The sequence below is a fragment of the Hyla sarda genome, chromosome 2 (assembly GCF_029499605.1).
Source record: "Hyla sarda isolate aHylSar1 chromosome 2, aHylSar1.hap1, whole genome shotgun sequence".
Classification (NCBI taxonomy): Eukaryota; Metazoa; Chordata; class Amphibia; order Anura; family Hylidae; genus Hyla; species Hyla sarda.
Window position 1 is genome coordinate 298,164,110 of NC_079190.1, and position 20,494 is coordinate 298,184,603.

The 20,494-nt window shown below is 41.5% G+C and overlaps 1 protein-coding gene across 2 annotated transcripts in view; it reads right to left on the reverse strand.

Annotated features, from left to right (window-relative positions):
* The window catches only part of ACACA (acetyl-CoA carboxylase alpha), a 403,267-nt gene that overhangs the window by 285,036 nt on the left and 97,737 nt on the right, over positions 1 to 20,494 (reverse strand). For both annotated transcript variants that reach the window (XR_008888830.1, XM_056557545.1), the window contains exons 17-21: positions 19,766 to 19,911; positions 16,788 to 16,938; positions 12,301 to 12,435; positions 10,494 to 10,640; positions 1,725 to 1,913 (exon numbers count right to left, since the gene is read on the reverse strand). Coding sequence is in view for 1 of the 2 variants with exons in the window: in XM_056557545.1 (XP_056413520.1) it covers positions 1,725 to 1,913; positions 10,494 to 10,640; positions 12,301 to 12,435; positions 16,788 to 16,938; positions 19,766 to 19,911 (768 nt within the window). In the remaining variant the exon portion in view is untranslated. The remainder of the gene's footprint in view (positions 1 to 1,724; positions 1,914 to 10,493; positions 10,641 to 12,300; positions 12,436 to 16,787; positions 16,939 to 19,765; positions 19,912 to 20,494) is intronic.

Here is a 20,494-nt window from a genome sequence, read left to right on the forward strand (position 1 = left end):
ACATTCAACTATGTAAAGAAGAAAGTATTTCACACGATTAGTTCATTCATTCAGATCTAGGAAGTGTTATCTTAGTGTTCCCTTTATTTTCTTGAGCAGAGTATAAGATGGCCAGAACAGTGCTGTAAATGAACGCTGGTCTGTTAGACCGGCACTCCTTTCCAGACCCTATCATACAGCTGTTGTAACAGGTCAAAACGACCCGATCAACTGATGAACAAGCATTGGCTCATTCATTGTGTGATTATACAGGGAGATATCAGCCTGTTCAGCCAATAATCGCCCTGTGTAATAGGGGTCTTTCATTTCAAGCTAACAAGGCTCCTTAAGACTCCATCTTATACTCGTGCCCCTCCTCTCCTCCCAGTACTTCTCCTCTGCCAGCTGAAGCTACAGCAACATAATGCAGAGCCTTGGAGGCAAGACCTTCCAGGCCAGGGCTGCACACTAGGGGATGGAAGGGTCAGAGGCAGCAAATATTAGCTATCCAGGAGAGGTCAGTGCTGCTGGGCTGTTCTATCTACTGCACTAGTACAGCCTGCAGTCTTAGCCCTGTCTTAAAGGGGTACTCTGCCCTTAGACATCTTATCACCTATCCAAAGGATAGGGGATAAGATGTGTGATCACGGGGGTCCCGCCGCTGGAGACCCCGCAATCTCTGCTGCGGCACCCGTTTGTCATCACTGCACAGAGAAAACTTGCTCTGTGCGTAATGACGGGCGATACAGGGGCTGCCCACCTCCTCAATACAAATCTATTGGAGGGGGCATGGCGGTTGTCACGCCCCTACCATAGACTTGCATTAAGGGGGCAGGCCGTGACATCACAAGTGGGGCGGAGCTGTGACGTCACGATGCTCCGGCCCCTGTATCGCCCATCATTACGCACAGAGCAAGGGTGCCACAGCCAAGATGGCGGGCGTCCCCAGCGGCGGGACCACCGCGATCACACATCACATCCCCTAGCCCTAGATGTCTAGGGGCGGAGTACCCCTTTAAGCCCAAACGGTGCTGAGACTGCAGGCTTTACTAGTGCAGTACATAGAACATTCCAGCAGTACTGGAGGGAATATCTACGTTTTAATTTTGTGCTTATTTCCAAGACATATTATGGCAGGAAATAAACGCAGATTCCACCTCATTTCTGCTTTAGTACCATGGAAAAGAAAGGGCACGGATCAGCAAATACAGCTTGACTAATCTCTACCCCTATGCATATTCTGCTGTGATTAATAATCTATTGGTTAAATAGAATAACGTGGCACTCCACTGGCAGTGAAAAGTAGAAAATATTTATTTTGAAATCTAACATATAAGGTAACGGTTCAGTCAATTAGACCTTCATCAGACCAGATTGCTGCGGAAAAAGGAGGGGTTAAGGATGAAGAACGGTCAAGTTCGGTGGCCTAGGTCAATGGTATGGCAACCGCAGTCGCATGGTGTATCATACCGGCACTTGAACTTTTCTTCATCCTTAACCCCTTCTTGCTCCGCAGCAACCGGTCTGATGAAAGTCTAATTGACCAAAACATTACCTTATTTGTTGGATTGCACAATAAATATTTTGTACTTTTCGTGCCACATTATTCTATTTAGCTATATATACAGATTGGGACCCTACCTGTGCACCCACGTATTTGGAGCGTGCCGTAATCTTTCTACTTTAACAATCTATTGGTGTCATACTGATAAAAATGCATATCATTTTCTATTCTGAAACCTTACCTGCTGGCTTGGAAACTGGCACAATACAGAAGTAATGTTACTGGCATACTGTGCCATCTCTTTTTTTATAGCTTTTTCCACATTTGGTGGTATACGTCCTGATACACTTGTCATGATGTCCTGCAATTCAAGCAGAGGAAGTGATGGATCCCTAAGGGTCTTCATTAGCCTTTCCACCCAGTCCTTAACCTGCCAAAAAAAGTTGTATTATGTCACTTTCGGAAATAAATTATAAAAAATAATATAAAGTTGTATTTCGTACAGTACTATCTTGGAGTGCATCATATTGTATAATAAGAGAGCCTCGTAATCATATGAATAATATTACTAAATCTAAGTTTTGCATTGATCCAAAGATCCTTCCCCTTCGCGACTCGGCCAGGGTCATCTCGAGGCTGTACCGGGAGTTGTTGAGCTGCCATCATGAGAAGTTTCCCTCGACTGTCCAGGGTAAGTGGGAAAGGGATCTCGGTAATTTGACTGACGAGGACAGGTCATCAGTATTAGCACTTACTCTGTTTCTAGCTCTGTCAGAATCTAATAGGTTGTTTCAGCTATTTTTCCTCCATAGGGTGTACAAAACTCCTGCATTCTTACATAACATTGGGGTCAGGGCAGATTCTACCTGTTCTCGGTGTGGTAGAGCGGAGGCTCATCTGGTACATATGATGTGGGATTGTCCCCTTTTAGACACCTATTTGCGGCATGTACTGCATCTTATATGGACAGTCTATGGCGTGACATTACCTCAGCTCCCTAAAATGCGTCTGCTAATAGGCTGTGGTCGGGAGACCTCTCTGATGGAAATAGGTATTTTAAGAGTTCTGTACCAAGCACTGAAATTGATTGCACTGTACTGGATCAGGCCCACATCCCCGGTAGTTGCTGATCTCATCGCTTACTGTTCGATTGGAGAAGGTAATTTACATTAAGCGTAAAGTCAAACGTAAGTTCGATGGCATTTGGGGCCCTTGGGTCTAAAAATTCGACCCTCCTGGACATTCTTCTTAGGTGTATGTTTTCTCCCTTTCCTATGGTTTGTGAGCTGATTTGCAGGTCCTGTGTGGGGTTGAGGTCTAGGTACCATTTGTTGAGCCTGTGCTGCATGCGCTCCTGTGAAATGTCTGATTGGATTTGGGTGTTTCTCTGCTTGGAGTTATCTATGTGTGTGGGGACTATGTCTTACATGCTCAGTTCTCTGTACTGTTTCGATGCGCTAGTTACTGGTCTCTCATGTGTGGGGCTGGGACGGACTACTATTGTTTTTTTTGTTTGGGGGGTGGGTACTGTCTAGGTGGGGGTTGTTTTGTTATTGTTTATATGCTTTAAACTAAAAATTTACATTTTTTTAAATAATAATATCTAATAAAAAAAAAAAAAAGAGAAGATCCTTCCCCCTCCCCCACTAAGGTCATGCCCACTAGACCTTTTTTTTTTTTTTTTTTTTTTTTAAAGATTTTTCTAAATGAGTGGTTTACATATACTTTGAATTTGTAGTCTTTGGTTATTCATCGCAGTGATATTAGAATATAAGCAGTGTGTTCTATCGATCCCAGTAATGTATTCCTTTTCAATCAAAATCAAGGACAGTTCCACACTCAGCCCCATTTCCGGATAATGACATCTACAATAGTCATCATCTCCTACCATACCTATTCTAAACAACATTGAAGACGTTTGATAAACCCTGTGGTTTGTAAATCTTAAAGGAGAAATGTGATGGAAAACTTTTACCCTTATCTTTTGCCCGGGCTGCAAAAAAAAAAAAAAAAAAATAAACCTTTAGCTCCCCTTCCTACATTCCCCTGTTGGGGCAGTATCGGCGCCCCATTCCTCCAGTGCTGCTCGGGTCCCTGCTTCTTACCCTAGGAATGTCACACTGAGGTCAACATATCGCCGGCCGCCGTGATGTCCCGCCTCAGCCGGTGATAGGCTCAACGCACTGTCATATAAGGAGCCAAGGCAGCAGGGTGAAGGCGGCGCCCGAGCTCATTACATGACAGTGCGCTCAGCCTATCACCGGCCGAGGCGGGACATCGCTGCAGCCGGCGATACACTGAACGCAGTGTGGCATTTCGAGCCTTAGACCTGAGCAGCGCCGAAGGAATGGACATCGATACCGCCACAACGTGGGAAAGTAGGAAGGTGAGCTAAAGGTTTTTTTTTTTTTTTTGCAGCCCGGGCACAGTGGAAGTTAAAAGTTTTTCGCTGCATTTCTACTTTAAAGAGGTGCTCCGGGGAAGTTAAGAAAAATAAAAATGCCCCAAAGCCACCACAATACCTGTTCTGTGTCTCCTGTAGTTATCCATGTGGTTTTGGCAACTCTTGTTGCCCCTGTAGTCTCCTTAATATTATTTTTCCTTGCTTGCACCACAAACTACAACTCCCAGAAGTCAGTGCACCTCTGTGTAATGGCTGCCAGTCAATTGCTTTTACTATCTGTGTGCATGCTGTTGTTCTAAACAGTCTGCAGCACACACTACATGTCTTTTCTTTAAAACTATCCTTTCCCCCCCAGCAATAAATCATGCTATGCTCCGAATGGCAGCAGTCAGTGATAAGTTCTACAGCAGAAAAAGAGCAGCGTTATGTGCCGAGTTGTGACTGAGAACCTTCACTGGGCTTCTCTGCAGGCAAGGTCCTCACACAGGTAGAAGGGGGGGAGAGGTTTGCCTGTGTAGCCAGAAATCACATGGTGTTTGTCTTGCAGGAGGGTAAGGGCTAGTCTCAGTGAGGGGTTTACACAAAGACAAGCAGGATCTGAATAAGTCTGAATAAGTCATTCCATCTACCGTAAATAATCGATTTCAAAGATTAATCAATAGAGAATCCTACTGGATTTTTCCCCTCTGTTCCCTTTTTCCTGATGGATTAAATCAAATGATTGAGAACGCTGTGTAGCAGTATCCGCTCTATATTATGCTAAATTTTTTTCCTTTTTTTCTCCTTCTATATATATTTTTTTATTCTACTTTTTTATTCCACTTTTTTATGTATTTTTTATCTTTTGTATTATTACATTTATATATATGTATGTATATACCTATATACTCTCTTCTTTGCGATGGCCCTTGATGTTTATTTTTCCCATATTGTTTGTTCCAGCAACGTATGGGTTAATGTTTTCTATGTATAAATACCCCCAGTACGTCCCTTTTCTAACATGCCTGATGAAGCTGGTTATCCAGCGAAACGCGTTGCATGCCGGGAAATAAAGAACATTTTGCATTTGAAGTCTGTGAGAGCGCCGGTTTGATTCCTGTGCTGTTCCTTGGAGAGATCCGCTTGTGAAGGATCTGAATATGACGTCTTTCTCTCACTCCCTGCATGTAAGTGACAGCTGAAAGAGGGAAACTGCTCTATATAGCTAATGAATTATATTTAGACAAATATATAAGTTGGTGAGAGGATGGGCTATAGGTTTAGTTCCCCGGAGTACCCCTTTAAATTCAGAATTGAATAAGGTTGCATCAAAATAACTATTCCTGTATAAAGCCATACTACAAGGCTCCATGGGATGAGAGAAATTTGCTCATTTTCATGCTACACCATGAGTTGGGATAAGAGGGAGGATTTGCCACTGAGAGGCCCAAATTGGGCAACATGAGCTGTGGATTTTCCTTTTTTTCGTGGTAATGTTTAGTAAAATATTTAAGCGTCTAGACAACTAGACATCCTTCTAAATTAAATAAGGCAAACAAAGCCTTGCATAAATCAGAATCAGAATCCACAATAAAAAGTTGAAAGCACTTTAAGTTAATATAAATGGATAAAGCTAGCTTCTGGAAGATGAAGAAATTTCCCTTGCTGTTGTACTGTATGTAAAAGCTAAAAAATTGGAAAATTGCTTTCTGTTGTGAAAATTTATTTGTGCAGGCAAACACCCCATACTGGTCTACCAGAAACCAAAAACAAATGGAGGGTTATTTTTCCACATGGGAATTTAAGTCCCTGCTACACTGATGAAAGTTATAAGAGATTGGCTGCAAAGTATGTCAGGCTATACAAATATCCGAATAAATGCAGTCCTCTTAAAATAGATTGCCCTACCGATTTTACTTCTCTTCGGGTATGTTCACACTGTGGAATTTTCATGCTCGGAATTGTGCTCTGCAATTCCACTGTGTAAACCTTAACAATGGTGTGAATGGGGTTTCCCATTCACATTGTGGAATTAAAATTGGTCCACGGAAAGAATGAACCGGTTCACTCTTTCAGCGAAATTATGCATGCACTGCTTAAAGGATTTCATCCACGGATGCCAAACGGAATTTACAAAAATAATATCATATTATTACTTGTAAATAACAAGAAGTGTAATTCACTTCTAAAAAGATGGTACAACACAACTAGTGCTACTAAAAGTCAGATCACACTAAACTATAGTGGGGCAAAAAAGTATTTAGCCTGCCACCAATTGTGCAAGTTCTCCCATGAGGCCTGCAATTTTCATCATAGGTATACCTCAACTATGAGATACATAATGAGAAAAAAAATCCATAAAATCACATTGTCCGATTCTTAAAGAATTTATTTGCAAATTATAGTGGAAGATAAGTATTTGGCCAATAACAAAAGTTCATCTCAATACTTTGTTATATACCCTTTGTTGGCAATGACAGAGGTCAAATGTTTCCTGTAAGTCTTCACAAGCTTTTCACACACTGTTGCCGATATTTTGGCCCATTCCTTCATGCAGATCTCCTCTAGAGCAGTGATGTTTTGGAGCTGTCGCTGAACAACACAGACTTTCAACTCCCTCCAAAGGTTTTCTATGGGGTTGAGATCTGGAGACTGGCTAGGCCACTCCAGGACCTTGAAATGCTTCTAATGAAGCCACTCCTTCATTACCCGGGCAGTGTGTTTGGGATCATTGTCATGCTGAAAGACCCAGTAATGTTTCATCTTCAATGCTCTTGCTCTACACTGATCAATTATCCTGGTCCCTTTGCGGAAAAACCGCCCCAAAGCATGATGTTTCCATCCCCATACTTCAAAGTAGGTATGGTGTTCTTTGGATGCAACTCAGAATTCTTTCTCCTCCAAACATGACAAGTTGAGTTTTTAACAAAAAGTTCTACTTTGATTTCATCTGACCATATGACATTCTCCCAATACTCTTCTGGATCATCCAAATTCTCTCTAGCAAACTTCAGACGGCCCGGACATGTACTGGCTTAAGCAGGAGGACACGTCTGGCACTACACGATTTGAGTCCCTGGGGGCGTAGTGTGTTACTGATGGTAGACTTTTTTACTTTGGTCCCAAGCTCTCTACAGGTCATTCACTAGGCCCCCCATGTGGTTCTGGGATTTTTGCTCACCGTGATCATTTTGACACCACAGGGTGAGATCTTGCGTGGAGCCACAGATCGAGGGAGACTATCAGTGGTCTTGTATGTCTTCCATTTTCTAATAATTACTCCCAGAGTTGCTTTCTTCACACCAAGCTGCTTGCCTATTACAGATTCAGTCTTCCCAGCCTGGTGCAGGTCTACAATTTTGTTTCTAGTGTCCTTCGACAGCTCTTTGTTCTTGTTTGGAGAGTGACTGTGTGAGGTTGTGGACAGGTGTCTTTTATACTGATAACAGGTTCAAAGAGGTGCCATTAATACAGGTAACGAGTGGAGGATAGAAGAGACTCTTAAAGAAGAAGTTACAGGTCTGTGAGAGCCAGGAATCTTGCTTGTTTGTAGGTGACCAAATACTTATTTTCCACCATAATTTGCAAATAAATTCTTTAAAATCAGACAATGTGATTTTATGGATTTTTTTTTTCTCACTAATTCTCTCATAGTTGAGGTATACCTAAGATGAAAATTACAGGCCTCTCCCATTTTTTTTTTAAGTGGAAGAACAAGCAATTGGTGGCTGACTAAATACTTTTTTGCCCCACTGTATAATTTCTTGCATATCCCCCTACAGTACATGAATGTCCCCTCTAGTGTTTTGAAATAGTCTGCTGAACCGCCTGAAGAATCTCCCTCACCAATACTATAGGCCAGGGGTCCTCAAACTACGGCCTGCGGGCCACATGCGGCCCGCGGAGCGCATTTACCCGGCCCCCCGGGTGTTTTTGCCTTAGGACATCCCTGTGTTCCGAAACATGGTTTCCGAACACAAGAATGCCTCTGTGAAGTCCCTGCGACCGCCAGGAGCAGGCGCACGCAGCGACGTCACTGACGTCCCATGCGTGCGCCCATGGCAACCGAGCGCGGAGCAGCAGAGAAGTGGAGAAGAAGCGAAGAAGCAAGGATGCGCGCGCTGGTAGTAGGTAAGTGTTTACCAGTGGCGCGTCCCTTCGGTGTTCTGACCACCGATCCTCCGGTCCTGCTATGGCCGGAGCGGTGGTCGGAACACTGATATGGGGCAGTACACAGGCATACAGCCTCCAGCCATACTGTATGGCTGGAGGCTGTATGCCTGTGGGGGAACATACTGCCAACGTAATTTGGGGGACTATACTGCCAGCCTAACGTGGGGGAACTATACTGCCAACGTAATTTGGGGGACTATACTTGCCAGCCTAATGTGGGGAAACATACTGCCAGCCTAACGTGGGGGAACTATACTGCCAACGTAATTTGGGGGACTATACTGTCAGCCTAATGTGGGGGAACTATACTGCACCTAATGTGGGGGAACATACTGCACCTAATGTGGGGGAACTATACTGCCAACGTAATTTGGGGGACTATACTGCCAGCCTAATGTGGGGGAACTATACTGCCAACGTAATTTGGGGGACTATACTGCCAGCCTAATGTGGGGGAACATACTGCCAGCCTAATGTGGGGGAACAATGCTGCCAACCTAATGTGGGGGACTATACTGCACCTAATGTGGGAGAACATACTGCACCTAATGTGGGGGACTATACTGCCAACGTAATTTGGGGGACTATACTGACAGCCTAATGTGAGGGAACTATACTGCCAGCCTAATGTGGGGAACTATACTGCACCTAATGTGGGGGAACATACTGCACCTAATGTGGGGGAACATACTGCACCTAATGTGGGGGACTATACTGCCAACGTAATTTGGGGGACTATACTGCCAGCCTAATGTGGGGGAACTATACTTCCAGCCTAATGTGGGGGACTATATTGCACCTAATGTGGGGGGACTATACTGCCAACGTAATGTGGGGGACTATATTGCACCTAATGTGGGGGAACATACTGCCAGCCTAATGTGGGGGACTATATTGCACCTAATGTGGGGGGACTATGCTGCCAACGTAATGTGGGGGGACTATATTGCACCTAATGTAGGGGAACATACTGCCAACGTAATGTGGGGGACTATATTGCACCTAATGTGGGGGAACTATACTGCCAGCCTAAAGTGGGGGACTATATTGCACATAATGTGGGGGAACTATACTGCCAGCCTAATGTGGGGGACTATATTGCACCTAATGTGGGGGGACTATACTGCCAACGTAATGTTTGGGACTATATTGCACCTAATGTGTGGGAACATACTGCCAACGTAATGTGGGGGACTATATTGCACCTAATGTGGGGGAACTATACTGCCAGCCTAATGTGGGGGACTATATTGCACCTAATGTGGGGGACCATACTGCAAGCCTAATGTGGGGGACTATATTGCACCTAATAAGGGGGAACTATACTGCACCCAATGTGGGGAAACTACAACCTAATGTGGGTGAACTATACTGCACCTAATGTGGGGAGGAACTACAACCTAATGTAGGGGAACTACTACCTAATGTGGGGGAACTATACTGCCAACCTAATATGGGGGAAGTATACTGCACCTAATGTGGGGGAATTGTACTTCACCTAATGTGGGGGAATTGTACTGCACCTAATGTGGGGGAATTGTACTGCACCTAATGTGGGGGAATTGTACTGCCAACCATAATGTGGGGGAATTGTACTGCCAACCCTAATGTGGGGGAATTGTACTGCCAACCCTAATGTGGGGGAACTGTACTGCCAACCCTAACGTGGGGGAAATACAACCTAATGTGGGGGGATCTATACTGCCAACCTAATGTGGGGGGAACTGTGCTGTGTACTTAAAGTGGTAGTCCACTAATAAGATATATAAGTGTGCATAGGAATTTATTCATGTTTTGTTATCTATAGTCCGGCCCTCCAACGGTCTGAGGGACCGTGAACTGGCCCCCCGTTTAAAAAGTTTGAGGACCCCTGCTATAGGCCATTCATGACTCCCATTAAAGAAGATATCCTGCAAAACAAAATTTATCCCCAATCCGCAGGGATAAGTTACGGTTTTAGGTCCGGTCACAAAACCGGATACGAGGCAGAAATGAGCCAATCGGAGTCACTGTTTGACTTTGGTCGGCTCATTCATGTCAATGGAGTTTGGCGCTGGTCCGTCTGCAACAGTGGTGTGAAAGCAGCCTTAAACATATGCCATCAGGTTTTCTGACCAAACAAGATATGAACTTTGTATATGTCAAATTAATTGTGTATATTAATGTGCATGAGAATTGTCAGGTAAGGTCACATGTGATGCTATAATGTAACAGCCACACAAACACACAACTCAAGGGCTTGTGGTCTTACAATATCTTGTTTTATGTAATGGTATGGCTGCGAGGAACAGATGTCTTATGAAACCTACCTGTCTGCTACTTTATCTCACACAAAACAAAAGACATCCTGGTTTTAAGATATCCCTCCCCCACTAACATTTGTATTTTTGTATTGTATTTTGTATTGTATTTTTAGTATTACACAAGCTACTTAACTATGTAAGCTTTAGTTACCTTGCTGCTGAAATATGGTTCTGGAAGGCAGTATCCATTCATGACATTTACCAAGTTATCCAACACACAGTGAAAGACCCGATGTAGCTTTTCTCCTTGCAAAGCAGTGCTGTGTAACACTGGCAAAGCTCCTGTGTGGAGATCAGCCTAGAAACAGAACGTAAAAGGTAACATCTGCACACATACATGTACAATACATGAAGAGGTAAACTGTAGCATCACTTTTATTCTATTATTATCCTATGCTAAGAAAGTTAAACAGATTTGTAAATTATTTCTATTAAAAAAATCTTAATCCTTCCAGTACTTATCAGCTGCTGTATACTACAGAGGAAGATGAGTTGTTCTTTTCCGTCTGACCACAATGATTTGCTGACACCTCTGTCTGTCAGGAACTGTCCAGAGTAGGAGCAAATCCCCATAGCAAACCTCTCCTGCTCTAGAGAGTTCCTGACATGGACAGAGGTGTCAGCAGAGAGCACTGTGGTCAGACTGAAAAGAACATCTCAACTTCTTCTAAACATAAAATAGCTGATAAGTACTGGAAGGATTAAGATTTTTTAATAAAAGTAATTTACAAATTTTGGCATCAAAAAGACAGGAACTAATAAATGGCATTTTAGCAGAGTTGTGATTTGGCTTGGTTCTTTTACAGATTTTAAAAACCCCTTTAAGAGTAGGGTCACACGTTCCATATAAGTCAATGAGTAGCATTTTGATACCCACTGTCTTCAATGGGTAGGAAAATACGCAGCAGCAAATAAGCAGCAAAATAAGGCACGTGTGACCTTACCCTCACGCATACAGCATCTGCTGCATATTTTCTGCAGTTGATTTTTCTACCCTGTAAATTTAAGGGGTAGCAAAATCAGTTGCACAAAATGTGCAGCAAACATATGCAGCAGGTCCTGTATGTGTGAGTGTACCCTTAAAAGGTAGGATCACACATGCCGTATTTTGTTGCTGCGTATTTTCCTATCCATTGAAGTCAACGAGTAGCAAAAATCAGCTGTGTATTTTGCTACCTATTGACTTCAATGGGTAGGAGAATACGCAGGAGCAAATATGCAGCAAAACATAGCAACATGCTTATGGTTTGAGGGTACTTTTTAATAGATGACCTCAGCTAAAAGCCCTCCTGAGCAGGATGCTAGTCTTTGAGGCACATGCTAGTTAAGACACATAAGCCAGAGTTCCTTGGTGAGGCTATGCAGGCAGCTAAATTGTGGGTGTCTATGCACCTACTCACTTCCCTTTACATATAGGCTGGGTTCACACATGACATTCTATTCAGTATTTTTAAACACAGTAAAAAGTAGAAATCTTTTCATTATAGTGTCACTCTTTGTTGCTTTCATTCCTGGTTTTGGTTAAAAAAAAATACTGACCAAAATATGTGTAAATACCATACTGCACATATATTTCTTTTTATCTTTGGATAGATACATCCTTATTCCAGAAATTATTTCATTTTCACACTGTGGATTTACCAACCACATCTGCTGGAAGTTTTTTCCAAGCATCTCCTACTCTTTAAGTAAAATTCTATTTTCTTATGTTTCTTCTGCTCTACTAACTTCAGCTTGTGTTTAGTTTCTTATAAAAAAGATTTTCATCCTGAGCCTTATTTAATCCTTTAACATTTCCATCAGGTTCACCATTTCCTTTTTTTCCTTTAGACTATTTGGATGTAGTTTTTGAAGTCTTTCTTGATAAATATATGCAGATTATTATTATGCATATAGCTTATGTTACTGAAAATAATTCTAAAGCATAGCTTGGAAGTTTTCCTTTCACAATGACCTACCTGCTGAACTCTGCTGGGATCATCAAGCTGCAGTTTAGCAATTACACAACCAGGCTCAAGAACAGCCCCAGAGCGCTTCACATAATGTATACATCCCGACTCCACGGCAGTCAGGGTCATCACCATCTTCATGACCTGTTATATAAGGAAACATTCAAGTTACTCCTTCACATGAAAGTCATGTACATTTCTGGTAAATGGGGAAACAGAGCTCTAGTTATGGAAGATGTTTTCTATATAAAAAAAATACTTATGGTATTTGGATGTGAACACTTTTGGACCATCCATATCCTGGTATTGGGTAATAATGTAAATGTGCTTATTTTATTTCTTTTTTTAAACTTTGTTTATTGAATTTTACATATTTTACAAGTAGCGAGAAACACAAAATGCAAATAAGTAAATGCAATATAGACAGGCACAGGTGGGTAACGCAGAACCCATGGTGCCTCAACACAATACTATCATACAGTAGACATATCATTGTGCACAGAGCTGAGCAAAACCAAACCCCCCTTTCCATTTCCAAAGGAGCCAATAAAAAAATATATATATTTTCATTCTCTAAATTCGTAAAGCAACATACATTTTTTTTTTCAATAGGGTGGGATAAATGAGGGTGCTGTCATGAGCTAATGAAAAATAGATTACCCTAATCGCTCATGACAGCATCCCCTGGAGACTTAGAATAGTAAACAAATCAGGGCACGACTACCGCCTGAAGGACTTTACATCCAAAAGAAAGATCAGAATCAGGATTTAATTGCAACCTATAGTGTTTTGTAAAGTATGTTTTGAGGACCATGTAGCTGCCCTACAGATCTGGTCCAAAGAGGCTTCAGCCTTCTCGGCCCAAGAAGAAGACACTGCTCTGGTATAGTGAGCTGAAAAAAAAGGAAGGTGGATCCTTCGTAGTATAGGCCAATGTAATTGATGCCCTGATCCACCTACTAATAGACGGTTTAGAGGCAGTCTTGCCTTTTATTTGACTTAAAGATTTTCTGTAGAACAAAAGACCTTAGTAGAGTCCAGATACTTTAGGAGGCATCTTCTGACATCAAGGATATGGAACTTGACTTCACCTTAATGTCTCGGCTCATCGCAAAAAGAGGGAAGAATAATCTCCTGAGATTTATGAAACTCTGAGACTACTTTCGGCAGAAAAGATGGTAAAGTTCTCATTACTACTCTGTCATCTAATATCTTGGTATAAGGAGGAAAGGCAATGAGCGCTTGTAATTCTCCTACCCTCCTAGCCATTGTTATTGACAGGAGGAAGCACATCTTGAGGGTGAGCAACTTGATGGAAATAGAATCCAGAGGTTCAAATGGTGGTCATGATAAGACATCTAACAACAGATTTAAGTCCCAAGGGGGAACGGTAGGTCTTGACAGAAGATTTAATCTTGTAGCCCCAGAAATAAAACATTTAACTAAGAAATTATCTGCTAACTTGCAGTTAAAAAAGGAACTAAGTGCTCAAATTTGTACTTTACGAGTACTAGGACTTAGCTTCTTATCCAGGCCTAACTGGAGGAAATAAAGGATTTGAGGGATATTAGGATCTCCAAATGGATCGACTGCAGGTCCCACTACTCTTAAGAAGGCTTTTGGGTCCTTATGAAAGCTGCCACCTCCGCCATCACTTTGTGAATACCCTTGGGGCTTGAGAAACCCCAAAGTGAAGGGCTTGGTACTGTAAATGGACCCATGCTCCCTCCATAAACACGGCCACTCTTAGAAACTTTTGATGAGAGAGTTGTGAATGGGAATATGGTAGTAGGCATCTTCCAAATCTACAGAGGCCATCATGCAATTTGGAAATAGCAGAGGCATTGTGGATTTTAGGGAATCCATCCTGAATTTTTTGTATTACAGAAAGCTGTTTAACTTTTTCAGATTTATTATAAATCTGAAAGAACTGTTTTTTTTTTTTACTAAGAAGAGAGGGGAATAGAATCCCCTCCCCCCGGGGGACTGGAACCAGGACTTTTTTGAGCAAAAGAGATTTTATTTCTGTTATCATGGTCTCTTGTTTCAGGGAATCTTTCACTATCCCAGGAAAAAAAACGCAACTCCAGAAGGAGACACGATCTCAGGGTGGATAGAACCCAGTGGCTGGAAGAAATTTTCTCCCAGGCCCCCGCAAACCTGGACAGACACCCCCCACTGGGAGAAAGCAGTCATTTTTTGGCATATTTGAAACTAGACTCTGTTGGGATTGAAGAGGAAACCTCTACCTTTACTTTAAATTTCCTATTGTCTTGAAACTTCTGATTAGGCTTTCTGGATTGTTTTTAGCTACAAAAGGAATAAGGGGCACGACCCTGAGTGGGAAATCCTTTCTTCCTATCAGAAGCCTTCTCAAGTACTTAGTCTAAAACGGGACCAAAAAGGCGATCTCAAACGCAAGGGATGGAACATAGTTTGCCTTTTGAGCCCACATTACCCTTCCACTGCCTAAGCCATGTGGCTCTCCTAAAAGAATTAGATAAAGCAAATGCTCTGGCACCCAATCTTATGGAATCTACCGAGGAGTCTGCCAAAAAATCTACCGCCTTGGAAATTACGGGTAAAGATTCTAAGATGTCTTCTCTAGGGGTCTGGTTAACAAGATGGGATTGTAATTGTGAAACCCAGATTCTTAGGGAGCGAGTGACACATGTAGAAGTTACATTGGTTCTGATGGAAGCTGTGGCCGCGTCCCAGATTTTTTTGTTAAAGAACTCGGCTTTTTTGTCCATTGGATCAGACAGAGTTCCAAGATCCTCAAAAGGCAAAGTGGATTTCTTAGTCATTTTAGCCACCGGGGCATAGATTAAAGGGGCTCTATCCCATGACTTAGCGACTGACTCCTCAAAGGGTACTTCCTTTTAACCCTTTAAGGACACAGCTCATTTTCACCTTAAGGACGCAGGCCTTTTTTGCAAATCTGACCACTGTCACTTTAAGCATTAATAACTCTGGGATGCTTTTACCTTTCATTCTGATTCAGAGATTGTTTTTTCGTGACATATTCTACTTTATGTTAGTGGTAAAAACATACATAATCTTGCGACTGCAGGCAGGGAAAAGGATGTCTGACCATGAACCCTCAAAAGTCAGGACTCATAGCATGGTGGCGCCAAGTTACTGTCAAGTCAAGGTTGTGAGGAATTAATGCTAGGGTTACGTAACTTTTTCCATTGCTAGAGTTCCAGTACTGTGAATGATCAAGTTTTACCAGGGAGTTTAATAAATTATACAGAAATAAATGGAGGGTGTGGCTTAATCTAGTCTACCATTTTAATTCTAGATGAAGAACGTTACGTTTACACATTAAGGTGCATATCCAAAGATGTTTTTAACTGAATAATTGGAAAAGTCCCTGGTGTGAGCTCCTTGGATTATCAAAATTTCTGGACTAATTAATTTAGTAGTTTACTACAGAAGTTTTGCCAAACACAATTTTTTAAGACTTGTCTACTGCACTTTTAATTCCCAATAAAATAAAAAATATTTTCAAGAAATAGACCGAACGTAGACCAGCAGACTATGTTCGGTTCTATGAAGTAAATGGCCCATGGTATACATTAGCATACATTTCTGCCAGTATCTCAACATATGGCAGCAATGTCCCACACAAATGTAATTTAAAAAGGAACCTATGTACCGTATATACTCGAGTATAAGCCGACCCAAATATAAGCCGAGGCCCCTAATTTTACCCCAAAAACCCAGGAAAAGTTATTGACTCAACTATAAGCCTAGGGTGGGAAATAAATCATCCCCACGTAATCATCCAGACCCCCGTCATCATCCAGACCCCCGTCATCACCCCCCCCCCCCCTTCATCATCACCGCCTGTCAATCTCTTCATCAGTGGTCTTCAACCTGCGGACCTCCAGATGTTGCAAAACTACAACTCCCAATCCCCCCCCCCTTTTTGTTTTGAACTCACCTCCCCTGGGCGGTAAGTTAGGGTGAGCTGGTCCGGGCCATCTATGCTGCAGGGACCGTCCGGTGGGGATGGTTAGTCGTTGCGGGCTCTCCATTTTCACCGGGGGGGCCTCTATTCCGCGCTTCGGGCCCGGACTAGTGACGTTGGCTTGACGGCGATGCACAGGGACGTTGCGCATGAACGTCCCTGTGCTTCATCGTCAAGGCAACCTCACTACTCCAGGCCCGAAGAAGAGGCCCCCCCCGGTGAAAATGGACAGCCCGCAACGACTAACCATCCCCACTGGACGGTCCCTGCAGCATAGAAGGCCCGGACCAGCTCGCCCTAACTTCCCGCCGAGGGGAGGTGAGAACAAAACAAAAGGGGGGGGGGGGGGATCTGGATGATGACGAAGAGTTCAGAGTATAAGCCGAGGGGGGCGTGCTGAAAAACTCGGCTTATACTCGAGTATATACGGTAATTGTTGTTTTTTTTCCAAATTATAACAATTAACCATTTCTGGAAAAGTAAAAAAAAATAATAATCTATTATCATTTTTCTAGAATACCTCAATTTCAGCATAGCACTGCCCTGCAAAGACATGGCCTCCATCTTCTACCACATACTGGATAAGCTTGCCGGCAGATGGGGAGCGCAGAATGGATGGATCATTTTCCTTTTCAAAAACACATGTTTTATTTCCAATAGTGATACGATACCTATTAGAAAATAAATTTATCAGAATAAAAGGAACATAATAAAAGGAGATGCAGTATTTTCTCAGTGGAAATACTATCACAAAACTATAGATCTCAGAGACCGCAGAAACCTTCTTTCAATATTTTCTCTGCAATGAGGCTCAGGTGAATAAAGCCTCCCCACTGATGTTCAATTGCTAAATAGCTGAAGAAGAGAGAAACCCGACAGGAATGGAGCCCCATTTTCTCTGCTAGATTTCATGTTGTATTCGGAACTTGCAGGACATCTTGTGGACTGAAAACTATTTTGTATTAATTCTCCACATAACTGCTGGCAGATTAATGTGGCTCTTTCTTCTCAAGAGACTTTTAAAAGTACAGTACAATTATCATGTTCCCAACTTCTAGAATCATTTTTTATATAATCGGTTTTCTGGATGTCTGGCTGTGCATATATTGTGCTTATTTCCTTTACAACGACAAATAACAGGGCAGATGACTCTAGAATAGGTCATAAAATGTGACAAAATCGGGTATTATATTTTTCTAATACTTTTTGTGCCTCACTTGCCACGGCTTAAAAGGTCAGGAAGTGGCTTTATGGGATACGATATGGCTTAAGGCTGGATTCACACATAGATCGATAACTTGGGCCTGAAACAAAAATCACAGCTCCACTTTCATTTCTCAATATCAGCTGTGATTGGTTGCAATCTGTCTGAGACAAAAATCAGGCACATTCACGTCTCAGACAGAATGATCAATTTGGGCCTATAGTATTTTGGCCAGTATTTTTTTTTTCTAAAACACAGAAACTGATGCAACTGTATCCCTTATAGTTTTTCTCTGTGTCAGAATTTTAACTTAAATATCCGTCATCCACATGGACTCTATTGCAGAGATTAATATATGTTTCATTACTAATGGTTTGCTATAAAATGTTCTCCTAGTCTAAACTGTTCTTGAATAAATAGTTTCTATTTAGAGCTAAACATGAGCTTATACCACAGCATTTACTAATGTTTTCAATGTTAGTATACAGATAGATAAGGTGTTTTTAATACAATTGGGTTTATAGAAAAATAGAATGCATTTGGTTTAAGAGGTGTTCCCTTACCTAGTGGATACCTGGGAAAATGCTATTTGCGAGTCATATTGTCATTTTTTTTGTGTAGCCAAGACTAAGGGTGTAGTGTAGCAGGGAGTGTCTCCTCTCTGCAATGTTTGTACGCTCTAATTTTAATAGTATTTTAATAAAGGTTTACTTTTTACACATCAATGCTACATCATTCTACAGTCACTATGCAACCCCCCCTACTGTTTTGTGAGCCCTAATGACAGTGGCCATCTTCCATAAAAAGCATACATAAATAATGAAAAGTATTTATTGAACTATTGTATAGTAATGTAGTTGTTGGATTTGTTTTATATTCCCGAGAATCCCTTTAAGATAACATATACGCATTACTAAGCTAAGTATTTATTCTTCTGCAGTTGTAAAAAAAAATTTTGAATGAATATATGATCAGAATATGACTGCACCTAATGATTGTACCTGAACTACTCTACATCATATGGTTTTACTACTTCTGTTTTACCCATTCTGTTAGAATAAAGGTTTATGTTTTTAACTTGTGGGATAGTCTAGCAAAAGGAGATCTCAATGTAGCAACAACTGGAAGTTAAAAAAATAATAACTGGAGAGTTATGGAGATATAAAGAGTTTAACACATTATTACGTTCATATTTAATAGAAAATAAAACAAGGGAACCTCTCTAAAATTGAAATGGTCAGCTGTGTATGAACACCATGGGGGGAATTTATCAAGGGATTTAGACAGGTTTGGCAACCCCTCAAAAACACTGCAAATCTACACCAGCCCAGACCTGGCTTTCAAAACTGCATTTAAAAAAAGTCACAAATTTCGGTGCAATGGGTTAAAAAGTCGCACAAAAAGTCGCAGAGAAGGCACCATATAAAAGGGATATACTGAAGTTAAAAACAAGTACCACCACATATTTATTACATGCCCCGCATCATTTAATACATTTGGTACACAGTTCCAACACCAAAAATTAAGGTGTAAACAAATGTTCACCTATATGGTATAGAACTACAAATCCCAGTATGCTCTCAGAGTAAGGACATGCTGGGAGGTCTAGTTTTACAACAGCTGGATAGTCATAGGTTGGAGATTGCTGCCCTAACATGTGTCTCTCTATTTGGTACACAACTACAACTCCCATGCCTTGAGTTTAAATAAATGTGAATAAGCCCCTCCCTTCCAAAAAATAAATGACCCTCTTTTCCAATTTTACAAATAAAAATACATAATACAATTAAGTAAACAAACATATTTGGTATCACCATGTGCAAAATTGTCCGAATTATTAAAATAAAATGCTAATAAGTGTGGTGTGATGAATAGATTTTCTGGTCACATCACATCCCAAAATTAAGCCAAAAAGGTGACCAAAACGTCACTTATATGCAAAAGTGGGACCACTAAGAATTACAGATCATGGTGCAAAAATTACCTTTATATAGCCCCATGTACAGAAAAATAAGAAAGCTATAGGAGGTTAGCAGAGGGTCAGCAATGCAGCAAAACGCAGCACAAACACTGACTGTGCTGAGGTAACTTCCCCTAGCTGTGTATTGCTCAAATTTATCATGTGCTCTGCCCCATTTCATAAATAAGACGCACATTAGCACTTTCACAGCTAAAAAATATTGACTGTAAAACATGTCTACCACAGAAAATAATGATCATCTCTGTTTGATCAAGGAATAATCAGTGTGGAGAAGAGACAAATAGTGACAAGTAAATATAAAAATATATTGTACCGGTCAATTTCCTCTTTAATATACGTTGTATAGCTGCTACCATCATAGGATAGGAGTAGACCACCATCACTCAGTCTGTGCACATCTACTTCCACATAGGAGTTGTTCATGATCACAACATAGGAATTTGGAGACTGACGTGTAACCTGGAATTTTCAAAAAGAAAAACATGAGATGTTTTCATACAGCCTGTGTATTCAGGTCAAATATTTTTTTTTAAAGGGGAACCCCGCCCCTAAACATCTTATCCCCTATTCAAAAGGATAGAGGGTAAGATGTCTGATCGCATGGAGCAAACTCTGCTGGATGACTGGTGACCACAGCCATCACCCCATCCCCATTGAGGTCTATGGGAGGAGGCATTGCCGGCCCGGAGATCGCAAGGGGTCCCAGCACCCGGACCCCCACGATCAGACATTTTATTCCCATCCTTTGCATAGGGAATAGGTTTTCTAGGGGCGGAGCACCCGTATAAGGCATAAGCAGCATAGAAGTGAAATATCTAATAAATATTTATTGGAACGGATACATGTTTACGAGATCACATTGTTAAGTAGCCGATAGACTCGTGAACTACCTAATTTAATCAGAACACAATTTGAATAGTTCTATAATAAAATATTAGCTGTATCATCAATGATTCAATCTGTAAAAAAAATTCAGTTATCTTATGATTTGACATGGGACAAAGTAAATAAGTTATTCTCAGGTAAACAAGCTCTATATCAG